Source organism: Myotis nattereri (genome assembly GCF_964212035.1).
Source record: "Myotis nattereri genome assembly, chromosome: 18".
Taxonomy (NCBI): Eukaryota; Metazoa; Chordata; class Mammalia; order Chiroptera; family Vespertilionidae; genus Myotis; species Myotis nattereri.
Window position 1 is genome coordinate 25,820,415 of NC_138093.1, and position 26,200 is coordinate 25,846,614.

The following is a 26,200-nucleotide window of genomic DNA, read 5'->3' on the forward strand; positions in this document are numbered from 1 at the left end:
AATTCTGGTTCTGCCAAGACTATCTGTGTTATCTTGGATTAGCCACTTAGCTTCCTTAGAACTGAATTTTGTCATCTATTCTCTGCCACTTGATTTTTTCCTTAGGCTTCATCTTCTCTGCCTTATGCTAATTTGCGCTACACAGACTTCATTTATGATGCTGTCCAAAATGCGGATCCCCAGGGCCATGCAGAGTACAGAGTACAGAACAGATGCTTCATAAATGTTTGCCAAAACAAAACTACTTGTGTTATATATTGCTACTGCCTAGAGAGCAACATGATCTTTTACTAATAAACACATTAAAAGAAGGGTTTGAATCCCTCAAATTTTTAAACTTAAAACATCTGATTAAATTCACTATAAAATTCCCAAACTGGTATCAAATCTTGAATTTCATTTACATCACCTTTTAGTAAGCACAAAAATACTAACCTTCAAATTCAACTGACACTTTCCAATGTAAATTTTGAAGGTGCCGACGAAGCTTATGGCTATTACAAGCTCTAAATTTTTCCTTAGGACATAATGGACAAGCCTGTTTATTTCCTGATAAAGAAAAAAGAACCGATAAGGCACAGAATATACTACCAATTAATGCTTCAATTCAGTTACAAAAAAAGTAACCGAGGACCCCAGTCCCACCCCACTTCTTACATAATGTCTTTCTTAACTTCAGTAAGACATCACCCGTCTCAGCGGGTAGTTAACAAAAATTGTTTTAGCATAGGGTGATTTTTACCCTAAAACTCCCCTCTCTGTGACTAGCTGCTATCCTTACTGCTACTGAGAACAAAACGGATGAAGAATGATGATCTATATATCCTTCCGGCCAAAGTGCCTGGCAGAGTCACTCTGTACTTTGCCCAGGGGAAAAGGCAGAGGCTGTCACCCTCCCAGAGGGCCAGGAGCTGGGTAGAGAGAATAAGTAGCTGCTGTGGCATTCTTATACTCTGGCAGCAACAAAACCAGTTAACATGTGGAGTTAGAAAAATGGAAGAAGAAACTCAAAGTAGTAGGAGGAATTTAATATGATTGGTATTCTGAGACTGGAGGCCATGATTAGAAGCACTGTATCCTACTACTGAATTTGTGAGGTCTTCCTTCTTTATTAGTATGTCCTTGAAAAGATTTTGGATCATCAAAATAAAAGTCTTATTTAACTAGAAATGTATCTCAAATAAAAACATTGATAGTGTACCAAAGAATTAAAACCTGAATTAAAGTTCAGACTTAAAGCAATAAAAATATACAGAAACAATCAGTAACCCACTTAATAAATTTTAATCCAACAAATACCTTTCACGTATAGCACACTGCAAGTATAGACACTATTTTTTTAAATACTGGGCCTACTTCAAAAAACCATGAGGTGATCTTAAGGATGGAATCCAAGCACTAAGGATGGCAAATCAGAAAGAGAGGAGCTTAGGGCATTGACAGTACCGTGGTCTCTCGTACCAGCCCTAGATTGCTTATCTTGGTACTTATTTTACATGAGAGAAGATAAGCCTCCATGTTTTTTAAGGCAATGTGTTTTTTTTTAAGGCAATGTTTTTTTTGTTACTCCTAGCCGAATGCAATAGAAATACACATAGAATACACATACCCTCATGCACTGGTAGGATCCCTAGCAGCTGCTGGCGGGGTACTCCCTCCCTTTCCCTGGCTGGCCCCGCCCCCTGGTCAAACTCCCAGAGGAACTTCTGATCCAGGGGACAATTTGCATACTATGCTTTTATTATATAGGAGGAGACTGTAATTTCCCTGAGTTGTGAAGTAACTCATTCCACAGAACCTTTGCATAGAGATGACTATCAGTTTCCTGCATAAAAATATTTACTACTCCTCTAGTTCAACAGAATATACAAGTCTATTTCTAGCAAATTTTTCATGCTAGATAACAAACCATTAGAAATTAAGAAAACACACACACAGAGACAAACATGGAAATACCTGCATCAAGATGATCTGAGTTCAATGAACTAGCAGAATCAAAATCCCCTTCAGTTACAAAAGCTAACTTCTCTAGATCAGCAAGCTGCCTCTGAATTGAGATGTGTCTCTCTGAAAATTTAAAAATTAGAAAATTAAGCTTTAACAATCTATATTCCCGTTCCATTATTAATTAATTACTTCACCTAGAGTTTGACAATTTCATTTCCTATAGCATAATGCCCTAATACCTAGATGGAGAATACTGCTGGGACTCAGTTTATAAATGACAAGTGTGCCTCAGAATGCAAACAGGATAAAACTACATTTATGCAACCTGACAGCTTTAAAATTTACTTAATTATTCAATATAATTCTTTAAAAATGTTTCTGTTCTGTACAAAACACTGAAGAAACTTAAGCCATGTTTCCTATCTTCACAGAACTTTCAATCAGGTAGGAGAGATTAACTGCTAACTATAACACAAGGCAGAATGAAAGAACACTTGGGGTGAATATAATGTGGACATACTGGGTAAGGGGCAATTAATTCCAACAAGAGCCTCTGAGAAGGTCTTTACTGAAGAAGCACATTAAGGTATGAACAGAATTCAGTAAGATTTGGTGGCTGGCCTTATAAACTTAAGTAATCTCATGAACAAAGGAATGTGGTATAAAAAATACAGCCACTTCTATCCCACACCTGGCTAGATGGAGTCGGTAGAAAAACATGCAGCCTCAATGTGGTACAGATAGTAAAAGGCATAAATTCTATGCAAGTTGGTTTGACCTTTTTTCGGCAATGCTAAGTCTTTGCAGGTTTTTGAGAAAGTGAATATGATTTGACTGTGTTTTAGGAGGGTATCTCTGGCTATAGTACCAATGATCAATAATTGAGGTGAGAAACAGGTACAGGAGACTAGAAGGTAAAACCAAAGGAAAAAAAAAAGAAGCGAAGAAATTGGGATGTGGGTGTAAAGTAAGACTGAAGAGTAAATTCAAGAATGAATCTAAGATTTCAAGTTTACATGGTTGAGAATAATGGTACCATTAACCAATAAAGAAAGAAGAAAATACTTTTGGCAGAAAGGAAGAGGAAAGGAAAAAAGGGAATTTAGTTCTTGACATAGTGTGTTTGATATACTACTGGTATTCATGTGGTCAAGTCCAGTAGGCAGTTTTGTTTCCGGAGTTCAGGAGGGATTCTGAATGAATATAAATAATAAATTCATATGTTAGGTGAAACTATGAACACGAGGAAGAAAGCCTAAGGAAAAAAGAGAAGAAAAAAGTCAAAACCCAGGCCCAGAAACACATTTTCAGGTTTCTCAAATATTACACATCCTTCAAATTACATACTTCTAAATTTTGAAAGAGAACCATTACAAAGTGGGGGCCTGAATATACAAGACTAGGAGGTGATAACTTTTAGGGACAGATCCCCAATGAGATCGGAGATGATGGGATAAGCCATAGGCTCTCTAATAGTCATTATATAATTAGGTTATACAATTTAGAACCATCAGCCTTTTAAATGTTATTCTTGACACTGCTACTGTTCTGCCTAATTCCTCTCTGAGCTTCACTCCCAGCTCCTTTGTCTAATTCGTGGCCTTGTCTGTCTTCCCCCATCAACAAGCAGTAAGAAGGCAGGGGCTAGGTCTTATTCATCTTTGTAATGGCTAAGTGCCTAGTGCAGTAACTTGCACACAGCAGGCACTGACGTTTGTTAAATAACTTTTAAACATCACTAGTCTTTTTGGATGCAGCAGGACATTCTATAATTTTGGAATTTAATACAGTATTATTAGCCATTCCTTCTCAAATTTATTAAAATACAAATTTTTTACCTTACTTTTAAATGAGAAAAATTTGTTATCATAAAGGCTTTTGACTTCCATGGTTCAAAGGTCTGTATATATGAAACAAGATATAGATATATAGATATCTATGTAAAAATGTGCTTTTTGAAATCATCCTAATTACTAAATAGTACAAAATAAAAGGAAGGGGCCTGGTAAGTTAGAAGAGAAAATGGAAAATCCTGTGGTCCACTACTGAAGAAAACTCCCAAAGACCTGTCTAAATAAAGATTCATGATATGCCTTACACCTCTGAAATCACTTTGTGGTTCAAGACAGTAGATATCAGGCAATCTGCACTTAAATCTACTCAACCTTTCTGGAACACACTAATAATCCAGAAGTCAAGAGAAAAACCCCTTATTAAATCAGATGCTAGGAGGCTTTGTTTACAACTTCTTCTGTTACTTCTTCCTCAATTTTCAGTTCTGTTTCAGAGGTGCCATCTTCATCTTGTCTATGTAAGACAGACGTCTAAGGACTACCAGGGGTGGGCAAACTTTTTGACTCGAGGGCCACAATGGGTTCTTAAACTGGACCAGAGGGCCGGAACAAAAGCATGGATGGAGTGTTTGTGTGAACTAATATAAATTCAAAGTAAACATCATTACATAAAAGGGTACGGTCTTTTTTTTTTTTTTTTTTTTTTTTAGTTTTATTCATTTCAAACGGGCCGGATCCGGCCCGCGGCCGTAGTTTGCCCAGGGCTGAAATAGACCATCAAGAGATAATTTTTAAAATGCGATTAATATATATTTTGAATGCATTTCCAGTTTCTCAGTTGTTACCTATGTGTCCCAGGTTTCTCAAAGATTGCATTCTTTGAATTACATACTTGTAAACTTTAAAACACATGAATAAATCTTCCCAAAGTGCTTAACATATTCTTGATGAGGAGTTAGAGAAAGCATGCATTCCCTAAAGCTGCTACACCACACCCGATGAGGGAGACTACTCAGCGAACCCCCTCTACCCTCTACCCTCTACCATTGTACAACTGGCCTTATTTTGCACCTACCTAGCTCTGACCTTAAGATGAGGAGGGCCTACCTTTGTAATCAATGGCCCAATAAATCACCACTTAGAAAACATGCAAGCACATTCAGAAGCACTAACAATAATATGGGCTATACTTTTCAACAGTTGACTTCTGACCTAATGAAATACAAAACTCCATTGGTATTTATGTCCGAGGGAAGACATAAATCCATAATTTAGTAAGACTATTCACCCACTCGTCACCCTCAAATTCTTTTTGGAAGCAAACGGCTGTAGAAAATGAAATGAGAAAAACTCATCTTATTTTGTGTGTGTATGTCCGGACATAAAACCTAGTTGAGAGCAATGGTTTCTAAATCTTGACAGCTAGGATCTGCTACAGTAAACACCGGTTGCCTCGGTTACTATGTTACATTTTCAAAGGACCCCGTGACGGAAGCTTCAGAGAAACTACCAGATCAGGTGGAACGTCCTATTTTTGCACCAGAAAAAGACCCCCTTTAACGAAGAAGCCCTCAAGCTCATTTTGCAGCACCCCTGGCCCCCACATAACCTTCATCGCAATGTCCTCGAGGCTGGTGGACATGCCTTCTCCATTCGGTGCCCGTTTGCCGCGCAGCGCGGGTCCCTCCTCCTTCCCCATCGCCCTAGCCCTTCCTTTCCCATGAAAGCCACCCCAGTGAAGAAGGGCCTCCCCCGCAAGACGCACTTTCTCGCTTCTCCTGCAGCAGAAAGACCTGGGCCTCCTGCACTTACTGCTTTCAGCTTCGTCAGGGGCAGAGGCTGGGGACGGGGACAGGGCCGGGGCCGGGGCCGGAGCCAGGGCAGGGGCTGGGGCTGGAGTCGGAGCCGAGTCCGGGGCCGGAGCTGGGACCCGAGCCGAGTCCGGGGCCGAGGTCGGGACCTGGGCTGGAGCCACCTCCTCCTCCTCCTCCGCCATATTCTCCATAGTTACCGCCTCCGTGCCAGACCCGCGCGGGAAGCAGGAGTGAGCTCCCGGCGGGGTCAGAAAACCGGCTGGAATGCCCCGAGGGCTGGATCCGAGGAGTGGGAAAGCTAGTGGGGAGGGCGGGCTGCGTGCAATAGACAAAAGAGGAAGAACCAGTGAGCAGCGCCTGTCAGCAGAAGAATTAAAAGCCAGAGGCAGCGATTCACGGTTCTCTCCGCTTCCCTTTCCCCGAGGCGTTACGACGCCACCACTCACTGCGCAGAAGCGACCTGGGGACGGCGACCAATGAGGTCAGAGAGTTCTGTTTCCACTGTGCGTACCGGTTCCAGCCGTCAACCACCCAACCGAGCCAAGACTACAATACCCAGCGTGCACCGGTCCGACGGGGGGAACTTGGCGTTCCAAGTCTTAGGAGAGAGTGAATGCTCCCAAGTGGTAATCTGGAGCCGAGTGCAGAACTACATTTCCCGGCGGGCCTCGGGTTCAGGGGTCTCTTTCCCCTGGCGGGGCCTCTGGAGTCGCCACCGCCGCCGGCGCTGGTAAGGTCGGGAGCTGGTGGGAGGGATTCGTTGACGTTCTGCTGGGCAGGCTTCTCCGGTTAGTGCGGGACCTTGGCGGCAGCCGGCCGTCCTGGGGGTTCCGGGGACCACTCTGAATGTAAGATGGGGCGGGCGATAGGTGGGCGGACCCGGGGTCCAGCGGGCTCCGTGAAGGGTGTGGTACTGGCCCGGCCCTGCCTCTGGGGCTGCCCTTGGCTCCGCGTAGGTTCTAGTCCCCGCGGTTTAGGAGCCGCTGGCGAGTTCCCCTGTCAGCCCGGCCGCTTCTAGTTGGTGTCCGCGCCGCATTTCGCACCCTCACCCGCGCCGGGACCCGATCACTCTCGTTTTGTTCCTACGTTTGCTGTAGCCTGCGTATTCCCGGTTTCTTCCGCGCTGCGCCGGGCTTGTAAGCGTCCGGTGACTAGGGCCACCCCCCCCCCTCCCCCCTCACGCTGGTATCTAGGCTTTTAATAACCAGAACTCTGAGTGTGTTGAGCTTCGGGCAGTTGATGGGTGCCATGCGGGTTCCCTGGGGCACATCCCAGTGAGCCCCCTCCCCCACTTGGTACTTGTCTTCCTTGGACTCGGGGCCTGCAGGAGCCTGAGCCGCCCGCACTGAGCCCGCGGGGCAGGCACGGGGGGAAAAACAAGTTTTTCGGCCCTTCTGTCCGGGACGGGCTCGAGCGTTCCAGGCCACAGGAGAGGTCAGCTGCTTTGAGTCTCAGGTGCAAGACAATTAAAAAAAAAACAAAACAAAACGGGGTAAGGACACATTAAAACTTACGAGGTGTGGCTCACTCTATTTGTCCATTATCCAAGAATCGTTGCAACACTGGAGGGCGAGTGGAAAGCTTGATTCGGTGTGTCCGTCTGCTCTAAATCATGCTTCCAGTGGTTGGTTCTCAACCTTCTGGCCCTTTCAATACAGTTCCTCATGTTGTGACCCCACCATAAAAGTATTTTCGTTGCTACTTCATCACTGTCATGTTGCTCCTGTTATGAATCGTAATGTAAATATCTGATATGCATCTTAGGCGACCCCTGTGAAAGGGTCTTTCCACCGCCAAAGGGGTCGCGACCCACAGGTTGAGAACCGCTGGCACTCTAATCATTTCATACCAGCTAGAAAACAGAAGATGACAAGGGTTAGGTTTTAGCGCTGTACATTCTATGGGAGCTTTAGCAAGATTTGTTTTTCTTTAATTCGTTATTGTTTAAAGTATTACATATGTTTCCTTTTTCCCCCATTGACCTCTCCCCGGCCACCCCCACCCCCCACATGCCCTTACCCCCCCCCTTGTGCCTGTGTCCATTGGTTATGCTTATATGCATGCATACAAAAAAAAAAAAAGAAGAATTTGTAAGCACGGTTGCTGATCTTGAGACATCCTAAAAAGGAATATTCCGAGTTTGAAGAATTATATTAAGTGAGTGTATTACTAATCTCTTGCTGCCTAAATTATCCCAAAGTTTAGTGGCTTAAAATGATAAACATTTTTTTTACACCTCGGTTTCAGTATGTCAGAAATTGATAGATGGCTTTTTGGGTGTCTAGCTCCGGGGTTTGTCATGAGGATGTGAAGATACCTGGCAGGGATGTTGCCATGTAAAGGCTTGATTTGGGCTTCAGGATCAGCTCCCAAGGTGGCTCACTCACATTCCTGGCACTTGGTGGTTTTTTGGGAAGAGGTGGGCATCTCCATGGACTCCTTGAATGTGCTCATGACCTGGTGGCTGGCTTTCTCTAGAATGAACAGTGCAGGACAGAGAAAGGCAGAAGCCACATTGTCTTAGGTGACCTAGCCACATACTGCCATTTAGCAATATCTTACTGGAAACACAGATCAGCCCTATTTATTATGTGAAAGGAGACCATTCTGGAAGCTGACTAGCACCGGAGGTCTTCTCTCATTTAGTTTATATTTTGATTTTTACAAAATCAATGTGAATTTCACATTTTATCCATATATATAAAAGGCTAATATGCAAAGTGTCCCCTCAGGAGTTCGACTGGGAGACTGGGAGTTTGATCACTGGCTATGACATGTGCTGACCACCAGGGGGGCGGCGTGGAATGAAGGAAGGCCCCGATTGACCCTGATCGCTGGCCAGGCCTAGGGACCCTATCTTTGCACGAATTTCGTGCACTGGGCCTCTAGTATAAGTATAAAGCACTTGTCATGGTAAATATACAGGTGTTTTTCCTTTAATAGTTCACTATCTGCAGTATTGTTTTCAATTTGTCTTTAGGATAAGAGATTTAAATTTTAGCATTATTTTGTTATTGTTTTAAATATATTTCTATTGCTTTCAGAGAGGAAGGGAGAGGGAGAAATAGAAACATCAATGATGAGAGAATCATTGATCGGCTGCCTCCCATTGGGGATCAAACCTGGGCAGGTGCCCTGATCAGGAATCAAACTGTGACCTGATTCATAGGTCAATGCTCAACCACTGAGCTACACCAACCAGGCTTTCCTCTTCATATTCATCAAAGCATTCTAAAAGTTTGCTTTTATAATCGATCATTCTTTCGTAGAACTTCACTTACTGTGATCATGACGGACCAGAAGTCATTGCAGTTGCTTGATTTCTAGCCTTTCGGTCTGTCGTCTCAGTATGTGTTACTACCAGCACTAAATGCTCCTTTGGGCTTTGATCCTAGCCCCCCTTTTATATTTTCCTGTCCCAACAGTCCTGGTGATGTTCCCAGTTTGGGGCCTCTATGTTCCAGCACAGGATGCTTTCGGTATACTATAAGTGTTTATGATCACAAGGAATGACTATATTTGTCTTAATGCTTTTGGGGGGGATGGGGCAGAGGTTCAGAAACTAACAGTATTGACTTGATTTGGAGCAGGGCTGGAAAGGTGGGACTGGTAAGGGAAAGTGACAGAGCCTGAAATGGGCCAGAGTTGGTAGTGGCTCAGAATTAGAGTAAATATTCTAAGGAAGAAAACAATCCCGTGTTCTCTCCCTCAGCAAGCATTTATGAGCACCTCCTACGATTTTAATACTGCATACTCTTCAGGGAGCTCAGGGTAGTAGGAAGACAACCATGTAAGCCAGTATTTATTTAGGCCCTGCTATGCTCTACTTGGTGCAAGGCATTTTAATATCCATTGTTTCATTTAAGTCCCTCAAAACCCTCTGGGATAGGTTATCTCTGTTTTACATATAATGAAACTGGGACTCAAAAAGTGTGTGTGATTTGCCTGAAGTCTCACTCAGTGAGTGACAGTGGGTGTGTCAGGAAAATGAAGACTTACGACTAATTGGTTTTGAGGTGTAGGTGGGACAAAATCCAGTAGTCCTGCAGGCAGTAGAAAATGATAATCAGATGCTGGAGAGAGAAGTCAGGGCTACGGGCATAATTTGGAGAGTCATTCCTAAAGTGAGATAGATGAAGTTGAAGGAGAGGATAGATCATTATGAGGGAGAATCCTCATAAAGGAACAGTGAGAGAATCCTATTATCTTAAGAAAGGTTAGTAAATGGAAATAATTTTGTAAAACTCTAGTCTTTAAATAACTGAAAGAAGAATAATTTCTAATGTATTTTTTGTGGTGGTGTTAAAATACACATAATGTGTTTTTAATGTTTATTTTAGCTTTTCAAAATGTCCAAAGAAACTTGTGAAAAAGGAGAGAAGTCTGAGAGAAAAGATACCACCTCATTACCCAACTTTGATGAAGTAAGAATTCTTTTATTTACTAACCCAAGGACACCCTTTTAACAGTTTATTTTTGTGTAATGTAAGGCATACTCCTCCATTTTAAAATGACATATGTAACTCTATCGTTCTGCCCTTCTGGCCCAGAAGTCATTTGCTTTTCCCATTCTCAACTTTTGTTATTTTATTTATCCCTCACATCGCTTCTCGGCCTTTTGGCTAAAATCAAGTGTAGTATCTTCTTATCAGTTTAATATTTATCCCTCACAACTCCATCAGGTAGGTACTGCTATTGTCCTAGTTACATAAATGAAGAAACTGAAGCTTAGAGAGGTAAGTAATTTGCCTTGGCATTCCTGACTTCAATTCTGAACGTCCTCAAAATCCTCCTTTTCATAGAAATAACTCTCCGTTAGACCATTTTCCACATCTTCCTTCTGCATTTACTCAGCATTGAGGTTATTTTTCCCATTGACTTTTAAAGAGAGTGGAAGGAAGGGAGGAAGGGAAGAGAAAGAGGGCTGGGGATTGAACCTGCAACCCAGGTACATGCCCTTGACCAGGAATCAAACCCGAGACCCTTCAGTGCTGTGAGACACTTCAACCACTTCGCAACACTGGCCAGGGCCAACAATTCCTAAGTTGATCTCCTGGCTTCCACCTTTGCTTCCTTGTGTTCTCAACACATCAGCCAGAGTTATCCTATTAAAATGTAAGTCAGAGCATATCACCCCTTTACTCAGGACTTTCTAGTGGTTTTCCACTTCATCCAGAGTGAAAACTAAAGTCCTTGCTGGGCCAACCAAGTGACCTACTCGTCCCATCTCTTCCCCCTTTCATTCCAAACCCTGTGTTTCCTCCACCCCTTAGCTTCCTTGCTGTGTTCCAGCAAGCCGGCATTCCTGCCTCAGGGCTTTGCCCCTGCTGCTATTCCCTGTGAACTGAAAACACTTACCCTACATAAGTAGGGTTCCATCCCTTCTTTAGGCCTTTACTCTTTAAAATTGCAGCTCCCTCAGCCCCCACCTCCCAATATTTCCCGATTCTTTTCTCTGCTTCCTCCCTCATCCTCCATAGCATAGTGTGACACACTGAATACGTTATTTGTAAACTCCTGCTCTAGATTTTAACCTCCAGGAGGGCAGGGACTTTTATAGTTTTTTCATTACTCTGCCCCACTGTCTACGTCTTTTGCACATGGTAGGTACTCACAATATATTTGTCTTGGATCTGTTGAATCAGTACCCAGGGACAAAGAACTGGATATATGGGTTTTATTTATAGAAGACTGGTTCCACCGTGGCCGAGACACCTCCCAGTGCCCTGACCTGCGCCGTCAGATGGCCTTCTGCTGTAACACTTGTATCCTACCTCATCGCTAGTTTTAGCGCACCTAGCTCTCCTGTTTCTGGTTGAGTCTCCCTTCTAGTTGGGTTACCCTTCCTCTTAACTATTTGTGTGCCTTTGAACATTGTTCTCCTCTGAAATTTATTATTAATGTAGAAAGAATGTTGATTTATAATAGTGATGAAATAATGTGCTTTATTTTGTGCTTTTCTTTCCTTTTTTCCAAATGCCATTCTTAGGATAAGAAAGAAAAAACCTCAACAAGTTCCACTAGCTCATCTTGCTCTGTAAGATCAATTTCATCAGAGAAGAGAAAACTGGTGAGTGTTTAAATACTATAAATAACTCGGAAAATTATTTATATTAAAGTTTGAATGTACACTTAGGAGGCTTATAATATAAATTCACCCCTATTTTTTCATTAGTTTTTTTTTTTTTTTTTTGCTGTGTGTTATACTTACTTTTTGATAGCCAATGGAAAGAAAACCAGGTTGATTTTTTTTTCTTCCTTCTACTCACCAAAAACCATTTATCAAGTTCCTTATTTCTTTGTGCTGATAGATCCTATCGTTTGGGATTAGACTACATGGATATAAATTTAGACATTTTTTAAGTCTTTTCCCATATATGGTTGTATTTATCTTTACAATTTCCTTTTGAAGTAGCCAAGGCAAGTAGCCAAGTTCTCAATGTCATTGGTAGGTTCTGGGACTTTAAATGAAACAATTTATAATGAAATCAATTGATACAAATGAAGCTAATTGATACAAATACAGTTAAGTTCCTACAGCATCTCATCAATGTTATAACAAAGCAATGAAGGAAACAATGTTATTCGAGGAACTGTCGTGCCCAGTGACAAAGCCAAGTTCAAAGTTATTTCCATCCGCACACAAATAATTGGAAGTAGTGATAGCAGACGAAACATGTGAAGCTGGTGCATGGGTGATTGGTGAAGTGTACTTACTTCATTCAAGTTGAAGTTAGGTTTATGTCAAGATAGCAACAGAGTTGTGGGTAATATGAGAAATTAGTGAAAGTTCCATGAATGCAGAATTGTGTTTTTAAGAAATTGTTTTCATATAATGAAACTGCTATTTCAACTTACTGTTACTATATTAACCTTCTTAAAACACTGATTTCATCATATTTTGTCTGTGTTAAAAACCTTCACTCATTTTTTAGTTTGTCTTTCAGGACGCTCTTAAATTTGATCACACCCTAACTCTTCATTTTCCTTTTTTCTTCTGCCTCAAAACTTCTGCTTCTAGCTAGGCTTGTTTATTTTGTCCCTACTGAATTTGTTCTAATCGTCTTTAGCTTTTTAGAATGCCTAGTACTCCTAGCCAAGAATGCCTTTTTCTTTTGCTCATTAATCTTTATTCAATGCATATTCAATCTTTAGCATATATTTTGCCCACTTTTGTTCCAGGTATGTTCTAACTGTTGGTGGTTGATGTTTTAAAAATATACATATATATATTTTATTGATTTTTTACAGAGAGGAAGGGAGAGGATAGAGAGTTAGAAACATTGATGAGAGAGAAACAGCTGCCTCATGCACACCCCCTACTGGGGATGTGCCTGCAACCAAGGTACATGCCCTTGACCAGAATCAAACCTGGGACCTTTCAGTCTGCAGGCCAACGCTCTATCCACTGAGCCAGGTCGGTCAGGGCAGTGGTTGATGTTTTAAACACTTTACAACTTATTGTCTCCTTTTCTGCTTTGATGCTTAATTGTATCCTCACATTAGGCTATTTGTACTTCTCTTCTACTTCTCTTTATTGTTTTACTATATAAACCAGGGGTCCTCAAACTTTTTAAACAGGGGGCCAGTTCACTGTCCCTCAGACCGTTGGAGGGCCGGACTATAGTTTAAAAACAACTATGAACAAATTCCTATGCACACTGCACATATCTTATTTTGAAGTAAAAAAACAAAACGGGAACAAATACAATATTTGTGTTTGCATGTGGCCCGCGGGCCGTAGTTTGAGGACCCCTGATATAAGCTCTTTCGGAAAGGGACTATATTCTGTTTCTCTCTTATTTTTCTTGTGTCAAGCCCTGTTTCATCAAAGTACATAGACAGGGTGGCAGAAGAGAGAGTCGACTGATCTGGTTTCAAGTCATGGCTCTGCTGCTGCCCTGCCCTGTGACATTGCAGAAGATAATTTGCTCTGTTTGAGCCTTGCCTACTTTATCTGTAAAATGGGGATGATAAAGATGTCCATTTCACAAGTTTATTGGAAGGATTAATTAAACTATTGTGTCAACCAATTCACTACCACATAGTCATAGGAAAAAATTGTCTCCCAGTCTCTTTCCCCTGTAACTGTAGTGCCACTGCACAACTTATATTTCTTTAATGATAGATTTTTTTCTCCTCCAGAAATCAGATTGTATAGACGTTGTGAACTGTAATGTAAAAAGAAGACATGAACTGAAAAGGTAACTTCCCCCCTCCTTACTCTTTTGGTCTAGAATTGTGAGATTAAATATTTAGACTTGAAAAATCCTTTACTTACTTTGATTAGTACTGTTTTTTTGTTTTTTTTTTAAAATATATTTTATTGATTTTTTACAGAGAGGAAGGGAGAGGGATAGAGAGTTAGAAACATCAATGAGAGAGAAACATCGATCAGCTGCCTCCTGCACACTCCCCACTGGGGATGTGCCCGCAGCCAAGGTACATGCCCTTGACAGAATCGAACCTGGGACCCTTGAGTCTGCAGGCTGACACTCTATCCACTGAGCCAAATCACTGGGCTGATTAGTACTGTTTTGAATGCAAATATTTCTAGGTGCATCACAGATAATGATTTTTTGAGTTTTGTTAATATAAGTTCAAGGAAAAGTGGAGTGAAATAAAAAGTCTATCAGAATTCTACACTATATAAAAGACACTTTCAAATAGAATGTAGATTAGAATGTAGATTTTTATCTCAAGTGATTTGATTTTTCACACCTTTATAAGATACACTAGAGGCCCGGTGCACAAAAATTTGTGCACTCGCGGGGGAGGGGTGTCCGTCAGCACGGCCTGTGCCTTCTCGCAGTCTGGGACCCCTTGGGAGATAAGGACCTGCTGGCTTAGGCCTGCTCCCGGGTGGCAGAGGGCAGGCCTAATCCCTAGGTGCAGCCCCTGGTCGGGCTCACAGTAGGGCTGATTGAGGAGTTGGGGCGCCGCCCCCTGTCATGCACAGAGCAGGGCGGATTGGGAGGTTGCGATGCCACCCTCAGTCACGCTCAGGATAGGACCTATTGGGGGGTTGGGGCACCGCCCCCTGTCACACTCAAGGCAGGGTTGATGGGGAGGTTGCAGCGCCACCCTCTGTCATGCACAGAGCAGGGCCAATCAGGGGGTTGGGGCGCTGCCCCCTGTCATGCACAGAGCAGGGCCGATCAGGGGGTTGGGGAGTTTCCCCCTGTCACGCACAGAGCAGGGCCGATCAGGGGGTTGGGGAGCTCCCCCCTGTCACGCAGAGAGCAGGGTCAATCGGGGTTGGGGAGCTCCCCCCTGTCACTCACAGAGTAGGGCCGATAGGGGAGTTGGGGCACCGCCCCCTGTCATACGCAGAGCAGGGCAGATCAGGGGATTGGGGCGCCGCACTCTATCACCCACAGAGCAGGGCCGATCAGGGGGTTGGGGCGCTGCCACTGTCACACTCAGGGCAGGACCGATGGGGAGGTTATGGCTCTAACCCGTCACACACAGAACAGGGCCTGTGGGGTGGAGGGGTTGGGGCGCTGCACCCTGTCACACACAGAGCTACAGGGCGATCATGGGGTTGGGGAGCTCCCCCCTATCAGGCACAGAGCAGGGCTGATCAGAGGGTTGGGGCGCCTTCCCCTCTCACGAACAGAGCAGGGCCGATAGGGAGGTTGTGGCCCCGCCCCCTGTCACACACAGAGCCACAGAGCGATCAGGGGGTTTGGGCACTGCCCCCTGTCATGCTGATCCTGGTGCTGGGAGGCATATTACCCTTTTACTATATAGAATAGAGGCCTGGTGCATGGGTCGGGGCTGGCTGGTTTGCCCTGAAGGGTGTCCTGGATCAGGGTGGGGGTCCCCACTGGGCTGCCTGGCCAGCCTGGGTGAGGGGATGATGGCTGTTTGCAGCTGGTCACACATCCTTCAGGGTGGGGGTCCCCACAGGGGTCCCTGGCCAGTCTGGGTGAGAGGCTGAAGGCTGTTTTCAGGCTGGGACTGAAGCTCCCAACTGCTCCTTTTTTTCTTTCTTTTTTTTTATTCTGGGCCACCTTTAGCTCTGAGGCTCCAGCTCTTAGGCCTCTGCTGTTGAAAGCAGGTATCTGGTTTGTTTCGCTTCTATAATCGAAACTCTGTATCAACTCCAGCTCTGAGATCCCAGCTGGCTGAAAGCTGGTTTCTGGGGTTTTGTTTAGCTTCTATATTCGTTACAATGTTTCTTAAACTGCCCGCTCAGAGGCCTGCAGCGGCAGGCGGGGAACGTTGGTTTCCTCCGTCACTGAAGCAATCAAGCCTCATGTTCAGTTTAAGCTGCCTGGCTGCCGGCCACCATCTTGGCTGGCAGTTAATTTGCATATCACCCTGATTAGCCAATGGGAAGGGTAGCAGTCGTACACCAATTACCATGTTTTTCTTTTATTAGATAGGATACCTGCCCTAGCTGGTTTGGCTCAGTGGATAGAGCATCGGCCTGTGAGCTGATAGATAGGATACCTTCATTACGTAGAGTAATAGAAGTTAGGAGGCTGATTAATAAAATTTGGATAATTATCTTTTTAAAAATACTTTTATTGATTTCAGAGAGGAAGGGAGAGGGAGAAAGAGAGAAAAGCATCAGTGATGAGAGAGAATCATTGATTTGCTGCCTCCCACACGCCCCCCATTGGGGATTGAGCCCACAACCCAGGCATGTGCCCTTGATAGAATCAAACCAGGACCCTTCAGTCCACAGACTAATGCTCTATCCACTGAGCCAAACCAGCGAGGGCTGGATAATTATCCTATCTAATAAAAGAGTAGTATGCAAATTGACCATCACTCCAACACATAAGATGGCTTCCCCCATGTGGACACAAGATGGCCAGCAAGGGAGGGCAGGTGGGGGAGACCAGGTCTGCAGGGGAGGGCAGTTAGGGGTGACCAGGCCAGTAGGGCAGGGAGGTTGCGGGTGACCAGGCCTGCAGGGGAGGGCAGTTAGGGAGCAATCAGGCCAACAGGGGAGGGCAGTTAGAGGCGACCAGGCTGGCAAAGGAGGGCAGATAGGGGCGACTGGGCCAACAGGGCAGGGCAGTTGGGGGTAACCAGGCCTGCAGGGGAGGACAGTTAGGGGCGACCAGGCCGGCAGGGGAGGGAAGTTAGGGGCAATTGGGCCGGCAGGGGAGCAGTTAGGCATTGATCAGCTGGCAGGGGAGTGGTTATGGGGTGATCAGGCTGGCAGGAAAAGCAGTTAGGGGCAATCAGGCAGGCAGGCAAGCAGTTGGGAGTCAGCAGTCCTGGATTGTGAGAGGGATGTCCGACTGCCCGTTTAGGCCCGATCCCAGTGGGACAGTCGGACATCCGTCAAGGGTTCTCAGATTGGAGAGGGTGCAGGCTGGGCTGAGGGACACCCCCCTCCACCGCCCCCCCCCCCCCCCGCACAAATTTCGTGCACTGGGCCTCTAGTTACCTTTTGCTTAAGTTAAGGGCATGTTTTCTAGCCTTTGGTTATCCCATAGACTTGTCCACATAGTCTTTGTGAGGAAGAAGAAAAAAATTTTAAGAATAGAATATAAAATTTTTAAAGAATGCATTGAAGTTCTGCCCCAACTGGTTTTGCTCAGTGGATAGAGCATCGGCCTGCAAACTGAAGGGTCCCAGGTTCCATTCTGGTCAAGGGCATGTACCTCGGTTGCAGGCTTCTCCCTGTCCCGGGTCCTGCTCAGGGTGCGTGCAAGTGGCAACCAATTGATGTGTTTCGCTCGCATCAATGTTTCTCTGTCTTTCCCTCTTTCTTCCACTCTCTCTAAAAATCAATGGAAAAATATCCTTGGATGAGGATTTAAAAAAATCTAAATTTATACAAAAAATCCATGATGAACAAAATTTTAATTTAATAAAGGCAAGTCCCACAGCATATCAGAACCTGAAACAAAAAATATGCACCTAATTAAAATAAAAAAGAATGCAGTGAAGTTGAACTCGGCTTCAACATTTACTCAAAATCTGTTATTTAGTTAGCTTCAGCCCTTGCAATGCTGAATAGTTGAATGCCTCCTTAAAAATATTTGTGCACTTATCACATATTTGATAGACTGACATGTTTCTTAGTCATTTCTAAAATTTTAACATTTATCTTGTACTTGATGCTTTGCTATTATAAGTAATCCTGAATTGAATCTCTTTTTTTAGTTTATTACTTTTTTTTACCATGATAATTTCTAAAATGAAAATTACTGAGAAATCAAAGAATATGAACATTTTTAGAATCTTTAATTATATTTTCAAATTCTTTTTTGGAACTGTAATCATTTTGTATTTTTACCAGCAATATATGAGAGAGGATCCATTTTTCAACTCCTTGCTAATATATGTTATTTTAAAATCTTTGCTAATTTGATAAAAGAAAATGGTATGTTCTAATTAGCATGTCTGTGATTGCTAGGAAGTCAGATTTATTTTCCCAAATGTTTATTAGCCTTTCCCTTTTTCTCTTTCATTCTTGTTCTGTTTATGGGCTATTCTAGAGTCTTAATATTTTTTGATGAGCTTTTTATCTTCTAAGACTAATAAGCTGCTATATATATATATATATATATATATATATATATATATATATATATATACACACATACATACATACATACATACTAGGGGCCCGGTGCACGAAATTTGTGCACTGGGTGTGGGGGGGCGGGGGGGAGTGTCCCTCAGCCCAGCCTGCCCCCTCTCACATACTGGGAGCCCTCAGGCATTGACCACCATCACCCTCCGATCGCCTGATCGGCCCCTTGCCCAGGCCTGACGCCTCCGCCAGAGGTGTCAGGCTTGGACAGGGGACCCCCTTCTCCCCCTGATCACTGGCTCTGGCCCCCGCCCAGGCCTGAGGCCTCTGGCCCAGGAATCATGCCTGGGCAGGGGACCCCCATCTCCATCTGATCGCTTGCTCCACCCCCCGCCCAAGCCTGACGCCTCTGACCCAGGCTTCAGGCCTGGGCAAGGGGACCATCATATCCCCCCAATCCCCGGCTCCACCCCCCACCCAGGCCTGATGCCTCAGCCAGAGGAGTTGACCCTCATCACCCTCTGATCACCAATCACCGGATCGGCCCCTTGACCAGGCCTGAGGTGTCAGGCCTGGGCAGGGGACCCCCAGCTCCCCGCGGTTGCAGGCTCCGCCCCTGCCCAGGCCTAACGCCTCTGGCCTAGGTGTCTGGCCCGGGCAGCGGGGACCTGCAGTGGCAGCGGGGGGCGCTGCGATCGTGGACTCCGCTTTAGGCCCAGGCAAGGGACCCCTAGCTCCTGGGACTGCCAGCTTCGACCGTGCCCAGCTCCCATCGCTGGCTCCACCCCTACTTCCTGCTATCACTGGCCAGGGCGGCAAAGGCTGCCCCCCAGCTCTTAGCTCCCCCCTGGGTTTCCGATCACTGTCAGTGGCAGGGGGCTTCTTCCTGCTTTCCCTTTCGCCTCCCTGCATTGTGCCTACATATGCAAATTAGCTGCCATCTTGTTGGCAGTTAACTGCCAATCTTAGTTGGCAGTTAACTGCCAATCTTAGTTGGCAGTTAACTGCCAATCTTAGTTGGCAGTTAATTTGCATATAGCCCTGATTAGCCAATGAAAAAGGTATCGCCGTATGCCAATTACCATTTTCCTCTTTTATTAGTGTAGATATACATACACACACACACACATATATATATACATATATCTACATATGTACATATAGATATACAAATATTGATACACATGTGTATCTATATATGTATATATATTACATCAAATTTCATTTTCCAGTCCTTTAAGTTTTATTAATTTTTAATATGCTAAAATGTGAAAGTAAATAGTCATTTACAGTTATTATTTTCCCGTGTGATTTTTCCCCATGGCTTTTAAGTTTAGGAAGTTCTCTACTAAAAAATCAGACTAAAAAAAATAAATTAGATAAATATTTTTCCCCTGTGGTTTTTAAGGGTTTGATATGAAGTATAGCAATTATGATAATAATTATTTTGCGCTTAAATGTTTAATCTATTTGGAATTTATGTTCTTAGGTTATTTTATAAAGATTTAAATTTGTTGTGTTGTTCTCCAAATAGCAAACCAATTATTCCAATACCAGTTGTTGAGTAATCCTTTTTATTTAATTCCTAATGTAGTAATTTCTACTTTTTATGAAGTATGTGTCAGGCTAGTTCTGTTATTTCCTAACTAAAATGATACAGTTTAAATTATGTATAATCGTGTACAGTTGTCATGTAACCTCGGTTTCTGTGCTGCTTTACAGACTGAATGTAGACACTGACACTCTAAGAAAGAGACCAAAAATCAGTTCGTCATCCCAAGAACCTATTAAACTTCAAGAAGCATCGTATGCAAATGATAATCAAATTAGTTCACAAGGTCCTTCTTCAAATGGAACTAAAAAAGATATAAATAATTGTGTAGATTTTAAAGATAAAGACATTAAATTGATAAATGTTAGGAGTAACCTTGACCATGGAGTTAAAAACCTTAGCATTCCTAAAATTGCCAAAGATGTGAAACCTAAAGCTGAAGGCCAGGCAAATGAAAAACTACGGCCTCATTTACTTGCTCACAGGCAGAAGATGAAAGATCTCAAGAAAGAAAGGCACAATAAATACAGAGACAGTTTTGAAAGGTGTGTTTTGGAAAAGTGCAAGAGAATCCAATTTTCTCAGGATTATAATTCCAACAAGATATTTAAGGAACCCCAAGATCCTAGAAAAAGGAAGGTCAGTTTCAAAATCCCAGTAAAATCCCACGATACCCACCAGAAGCCTGTAGAAGAAAATATTTTCCTTTTAGAGTCCAGCAAGTCAACGGCTAAGCAGAAGAAAAAAGGATGCCTCGAAAACTTTCAGGTTTCATTAAATTTGATGAAGCAAAAAAGTAAACATTTGTTTTCAGATTTCACTTGTAAGCAGGCTGTTTGTGAGTGGAAAGGAAAATGTCATCTTGAGCATCAAGAAAGTAATGATTCAAGTTCTAGTGAACACCAGACCCAGGTAAAGTACTACAGAATAGAGAATGTAGGTTTTAGCAAAGAGTAATATTCGTCCCATTACTACTAATGATCGTAGAGGACTGGTTCAAGTTTAGTCAGGAAGATATGTGCTGGTTCCTGTATTTGACCCCTTTAATTCCACGTCTTTAGGAAGATATCCTGGCGAATATCAAAGATCCATAATAGAAGGGAATGCATAAAAATGTAGAAACACGCAATTACAGATAGTCCTTTAAAAAAAGCACTATTACCCTTTATGTTTTGGCTTAGTGGATAGAGCACCAGCCTGCGGACCAAAGTTTCCCAGGTTCGATTCTGGCCAAGGGCATATGCCCAGATTGCGGGCTTGATCCCCCCAGTAACTGGTGTGCAGGAGGCAGCCAATCAATGATTCCCTTTAATCATTGATGTTTCTATCTCCCTTCCTCTCTGAAATCAATAAATAATAATAATAAAAAGCACTATGGCCCTAGCCGAATGGCTCAGTTAGTTGGAGTGTCGTACTGTACACCAAAAGGTTGGGGGTTTGATTCCCAGTCAGCACATACCAAGGTTTGGGTTCGATCCCCAGTTGGGTGCATTCAGGCGGCAACCAATCGATGTTTCTCTCTTTACATATCCCCCTTCCTCTCTCTAAACTCAATTAAAAAAACCTATCCTCTGGTGAGGATTAAGAAAAAACAAAAACACTGCGGCAGTCTCTTTTACGCTTCTTGAGCCCCAGGTACTATAGAACACCCAGGAAGATGAATATTAAGCTGTAGAGGAGACATTTTTGCATGATTACTTTCTAGTTATTGGAATTAAAGTTCTTTATAAACTGTTCCTTTGATTGCAGCTTTATCTGACTTAAAGTCATTTAGACATAGAGGCAGTAAGTAAACATTGTTCTTATCTTGAAAATACTGTCTTCAGCATGTGGTTGACAGTAGAGAATCATCTTAGTATTATGTCTTGTTTTTCTCACAGATTTTTCAGTACATAATTATTTTCCTAAAGTAATGATGGTACTTTACAAGGAAATAATTGTATTTTCTGGGAGTAGTAATCCTGGTATGCTTTCCTAAGAGAAAATACTCCTTTTGTTGCCTAGATTTTATAGTCCTTTGATACAGACCTTTCACAGATTGCACTCTATCTCCAGCTTTACAAATTAATGCTCTAAAAATTATGGTTTATATACTACTTTTATAAACTTAGTACTTAAAAGTCTGTGAGGTAGAAACTCATCATGGTTATCTGACCCCAATGTCAATGTTGCCAAGGTTAGACAATCCCACTGTAGGCATATGCTTCATTCTAAACTAATAAAATTACTTTTCATTTCAGAGTTTTGAAGCACAATGTTCTTCAGTGTCATATGAAAGTATTCCAGATACAGATCAAGAGGTTAATAATATACTTATCTACTTCTAATGTTTTTAATGAAATTAAGTCAGTTTCTATTTTAATAAAAAATAATGATTTTATATGAAGTATATATGGGTAATATGAAAATAACACCAATATCTGTCCTAAATCAGTATGTAAGTTCTTATGAAGTCATGAATAACTTTTTGGAGAAGTGTTTACATTTTCTTAATCACCTTTTTGCTTTTGTTTCTAATCAACTTGAATCTGTTTTTGAATAAAGAGCATAGAGCCCATTGCCCACAAGTTACATAAATTTTGATTTAATTATATCAGGCTTTTGCATGCTTTATGCCTGGACTTGCCAAAATGCAGTTTGATGCTAACATTTTTTTTACCATTTTTAAAAAATCTGAAATAAAATGAAAATGTTATTCAGTGAAAGCAAGAGTACAGTCATATTTATTATTTTTACCTCCTGCATCATTTTCCCAGCTAGAATCTCCTGATTGAACGTCATAGAATTATTGCATATTTTGTGTTCCCTAGTCCTGAATTGAAATTAGATTTATAGAACAATGTATTTTCCTATTTTTAAGAAGACTTTAAAACCCATATTGATTGTGATGGATTTTTATTTATGACAGTCAGTTGTATTTTTCTGTCTTGTGGGCTACTTAGTAACCCTTGATTTTCCCCTTTGCTCTAAAGCTATATTTATATTTTCGTTTTTCTTAGAAATCTCAAGCAGAGCACTCATCATCTAGATATAAATACATTTGTCTCCTAAAATACTTATAGTAAGAATGGGGATGAGAATAACTTAATGTGAAGGTCTACTATGTACTAGGCCAGGGGTGGGCAAACTTTTTGACTCAAGGGCCACAATGGGTTCTTAAACTGGACCGGAGGGCCGGAACAAAAGCATGGGTGGAGTGTTGGTGTGAACTAATATAAATTCAAAGCAAACATCATTACATAAAAGGGTACGGTCTTTTTTCTCAGTAGTTTTATTCATTTTAAACGGGCCAGATCCGGCCTGTGGGCCGTAGTTTGCCCACGGCTGTACTAGGCTCTGTGGGAGGAACTTCATAGCATTTTATTTAATCCTCCCAAAAATAGTAAAAAGAAATAGATATTTAACATTCCTATTTTGTAGATGAACAAACTGGGACCCAAGGTGGTTAAATACTTTGCCTGCCTAAGGTTACCGCAATATTAAGAGAAGAGCTTTTTAAAAACCCTGTATATGTTTATAAGTCTGTATTCTTTTACCATGCTACATCCATATTTTTGTCAATGTTTTTCTTCCCATAAACCATCTCATCTTAAGTGAATTAATTAAGAATTCATTGCTTTCTAATTAATCTGCAGAGTAAATAATTGAAAATATTTTACTGCGGGTCTTTTACAATTTAGATGCAGATAGTAGAAGAGCTTCATGCTGCACGTGTGGGGAAAACTGTGGATTTGCCTGTGGTCCCTCCTCCTGGAGAGTTATCGAGCATGGAGATTGACTTGGTAGAAGATGCTGTGCATTCCTCTGCCGGTATATCCGATATCCATATGATGACCATATTTATAGTCTCCTGTGCTTTCTTAAGAATGAATATGCCGACATTCAATTCTGATAATATTTGGATGAAAAATGTTAAAATGTGCTCATTTGAAATTATAAAGAACGGTGTATTTCTTTTAGCTATAGGAATAGGTCTAATATTTGTCTTATCATCATTTGTTTTTATATTTCTCACATTATTAGGCAGATATGTCTTCTGTTTCTCTTTTTGCCAAGGGGCAGTAATCAGAGTCAAGTTGTTTTTTATTTCTGCTATTAATCATAACTTTTAACAACTAAGTAAAAGCACTGATCAGAAATAATGCAAATTGCTTGAAGTTATTATATGCCTGGATTTCTTATTTATATAGTAAAGTTTTGATCATTCTTACTAGTGGGAGAAGATAATGATAGATATTATTCAAAATCTATTAGTATTCTATTTTGAATTGTATATAAAAATAGTAATGATATATCACATTAACATTGAATTTTTCAATTTATTGTTTTCATGTATATTAACCTGATTCTCTCACAATGGCCCTATAAATTTATCCATAAGCAATTCATAATATTCTACTGGTAGATTATTAATTATTACTGTTCTCTTAAAAATTGGAATATATTTTTGTTTTTGTTGTCTGAAGGACTGCCTCTCTTAATGCTATCAAATTTCTATGATATCAAAATTTTAGTTTTTAAAGAAGTCTATTTTAAGTGTCATGAAATCCTAACTTGTCTTTTTCTCTAGCAAATACTGCTTCAGACAAACATCTTCTAATTGTTATTGATACAAATATTCTGATGAATCATCTCAAATTTGTTAGAATTTTGAAGACAACAGAAATCCCAGGTATTTATGAAACATATATACTGATTCTGACTTTATTTGAGTTGATATTTTATGTTAACAGTAATATGGGTATTTCTCCTTCCCCTAGCACATTTCCTTTTGGATATACTATTAAGCATATATTATGCATAATCAGTTTAAGTTTAAAAAAAAAAAAAAAAGAGGTCCTTCGAAGGTTACCTAGCTATGGACTGTTCTTTAATTTCCAATAGTATTTACTTTTGTAACATTCTTTTGACACAACTGTTTTTTATTTCCATTTTTCATATATGTGTGAACCCCAGGTACTTAGCTCTGCTGTCTGATTAACTCTAAATATTTCTTGACTTCTAAGACATCTTTTTTATTTTTTTAGGCTTTGACAGGCTTGTGTTAATAATTCCCTGGGTAGTTGTACAAGAGCTAGATCGTATGAAGGCAGGAAAACTACTGAAATATGCCCAGCACAAAGCTATACCTGCGGTTCGTTTCATCAATGACAGTCTCAAAAGTCAAGATAGAAAACTATGGGGTCAATCAATACAACTTGCATCTCAAAAACTTTGTAGGTATTGTTCTCTCGTGTACTTCCTGATTAAGATTTGTTGGGCTTGATTCATTACTGGAGGGAAATGGTGCAAAACTTATAAAAAATTTATAACCATTGCCATGTAAAATGGCAGGACATAGTGATGGGTTGGGGTATTCTATTAGGCTTGGTTTGGGGATCTTTGATATTTAATTTTATGCTTCTCCTAGACCTTCTTAGGTTATGTCTATATTTCACAGATAGTGACGTATGGTTCTGTGTGCATAGTTGTATATTATATACTACTTTGGATTCTTTTTTAAAAAATACTATTATTGCCTTGGCCGAGTAACTCACTTGATTAGAGTGTTATCCCGATAATGCCACGGTTGTGGGTTTGATCCCCGGTTAGGGCACATACAATAATCAACCAATGAATGCACAGCATAAATAAGTGGAACAACAAAAATTGATGTTTCTCTCTAAAATCAATTAAAAAATAAAATTTAAAGTTAAAAATACAAAAATAAAATAAGAACAATATCATTATAGAGTGATGAGAGCTATAAGTGATCTAAGTTGCTAATCCATCACTACGTGCAGTTAATACAGTGCAGAGGCAGGCATTGTCTCCTCTCGTTTGTCAGAATCTGTAATAGGGAGGTGTCTTTATAATAAAGATCTGTAGGTTTTCTCTTGATTTGATTTTTTCCATATTAGTTTAATTCATTTTTAAATCATTCTAGCCTTTAGAGCCTTTATGTTTTATAGAACTTTTTTTTGCGGGCGGAGAGGAATGTGTGTGTAAAGAACACTGTCGCCTCTGCAGAGTTTATACATCCATTTACAAGATTTATTTAATTCTTAAAAATTTGTTTCTTCCCAATTCAGAATTATTTATATATTAAGATTTACATTATTATAAATATCATGGACTTATATTGTCTACCATACCTGTATTTACCACAAGATATGAAAGAATTCATTCTAATATAAATATAATTATGGTATTAATGCTGAGAGGGCTTTTGGCACAGCTGTTTAGTCTTAGATGTTTGAAGAAAAGGGGCCTCCACCATTCATTTATTCATTCCATTTATAAATATTTATTAGTATATTCCAACTACAATACTTATGTACTTTAAATAGGAACTTCATGTGATTTGTTTAAGAGCCTTCAAAGGAAAATCTCAAGTAAGTATCACTTATTAGAGTTAAAAAAATATTAAAATGTTTGAATACATTAAATTGAACACCTTAGATGGTCTTTTTCTTCTTTTTATTATGCAAAATTTCAAATGCAGAAATAGAGAAAATAATATAATGAATCCCTTTGTACTTAGCACTCATTTTCAGTAATTATCAGCATTTGCCATTCTTGTTTATTCTCTCACTTCCTTTTTCTCTTC

General features: G+C 41.2%; 2 protein-coding genes across 3 annotated transcripts in view; one reads left to right on the top strand and one right to left on the bottom strand.

Moving 5' to 3' along the window:
- Positions 1 to 5,977, bottom strand: part of TRMT1L (tRNA methyltransferase 1L) — a 49,476-nt gene extending 43,499 nt beyond the window's left edge. Inside the window, exons 1-3 of one of the 2 annotated variants that reach the window (XM_081112190.1) lie at positions 5,553 to 5,950; positions 1,957 to 2,067; positions 436 to 549 (exon numbers count right to left, since the gene is read on the bottom strand). In XM_081112190.1, the coding sequence (XP_080968316.1) occupies positions 436 to 549; positions 1,957 to 2,067; positions 5,553 to 5,745 (418 nt within the window). In that variant the 5' untranslated portion in view covers positions 5,746 to 5,950. Of the gene's footprint in view, positions 1 to 435; positions 550 to 1,956; positions 2,068 to 5,552 lie in introns of both variants that reach the window. The other variant, XM_081112189.1, reaches the window with a different exon arrangement.
- Positions 5,978 to 6,130: 153 nt separating this feature from the next.
- Positions 6,131 to 26,200, top strand: part of SWT1 (SWT1 RNA endoribonuclease homolog) — a 66,574-nt gene continuing 46,504 nt past the window's right edge. The window contains exons 1-9 of the mRNA XM_081112193.1: positions 6,131 to 6,284; positions 9,895 to 9,978; positions 11,544 to 11,624; positions 13,700 to 13,758; positions 19,782 to 20,523; positions 21,852 to 21,911; positions 23,292 to 23,421; positions 24,182 to 24,283; positions 24,639 to 24,827. Of these exons, the coding sequence (XP_080968319.1) occupies positions 6,168 to 6,284; positions 9,895 to 9,978; positions 11,544 to 11,624; positions 13,700 to 13,758; positions 19,782 to 20,523; positions 21,852 to 21,911; positions 23,292 to 23,421; positions 24,182 to 24,283; positions 24,639 to 24,827 (1,564 nt within the window). The 5' untranslated portion in view covers positions 6,131 to 6,167. The remainder of the gene's footprint in view (positions 6,285 to 9,894; positions 9,979 to 11,543; positions 11,625 to 13,699; positions 13,759 to 19,781; positions 20,524 to 21,851; positions 21,912 to 23,291; positions 23,422 to 24,181; positions 24,284 to 24,638; positions 24,828 to 26,200) is intronic.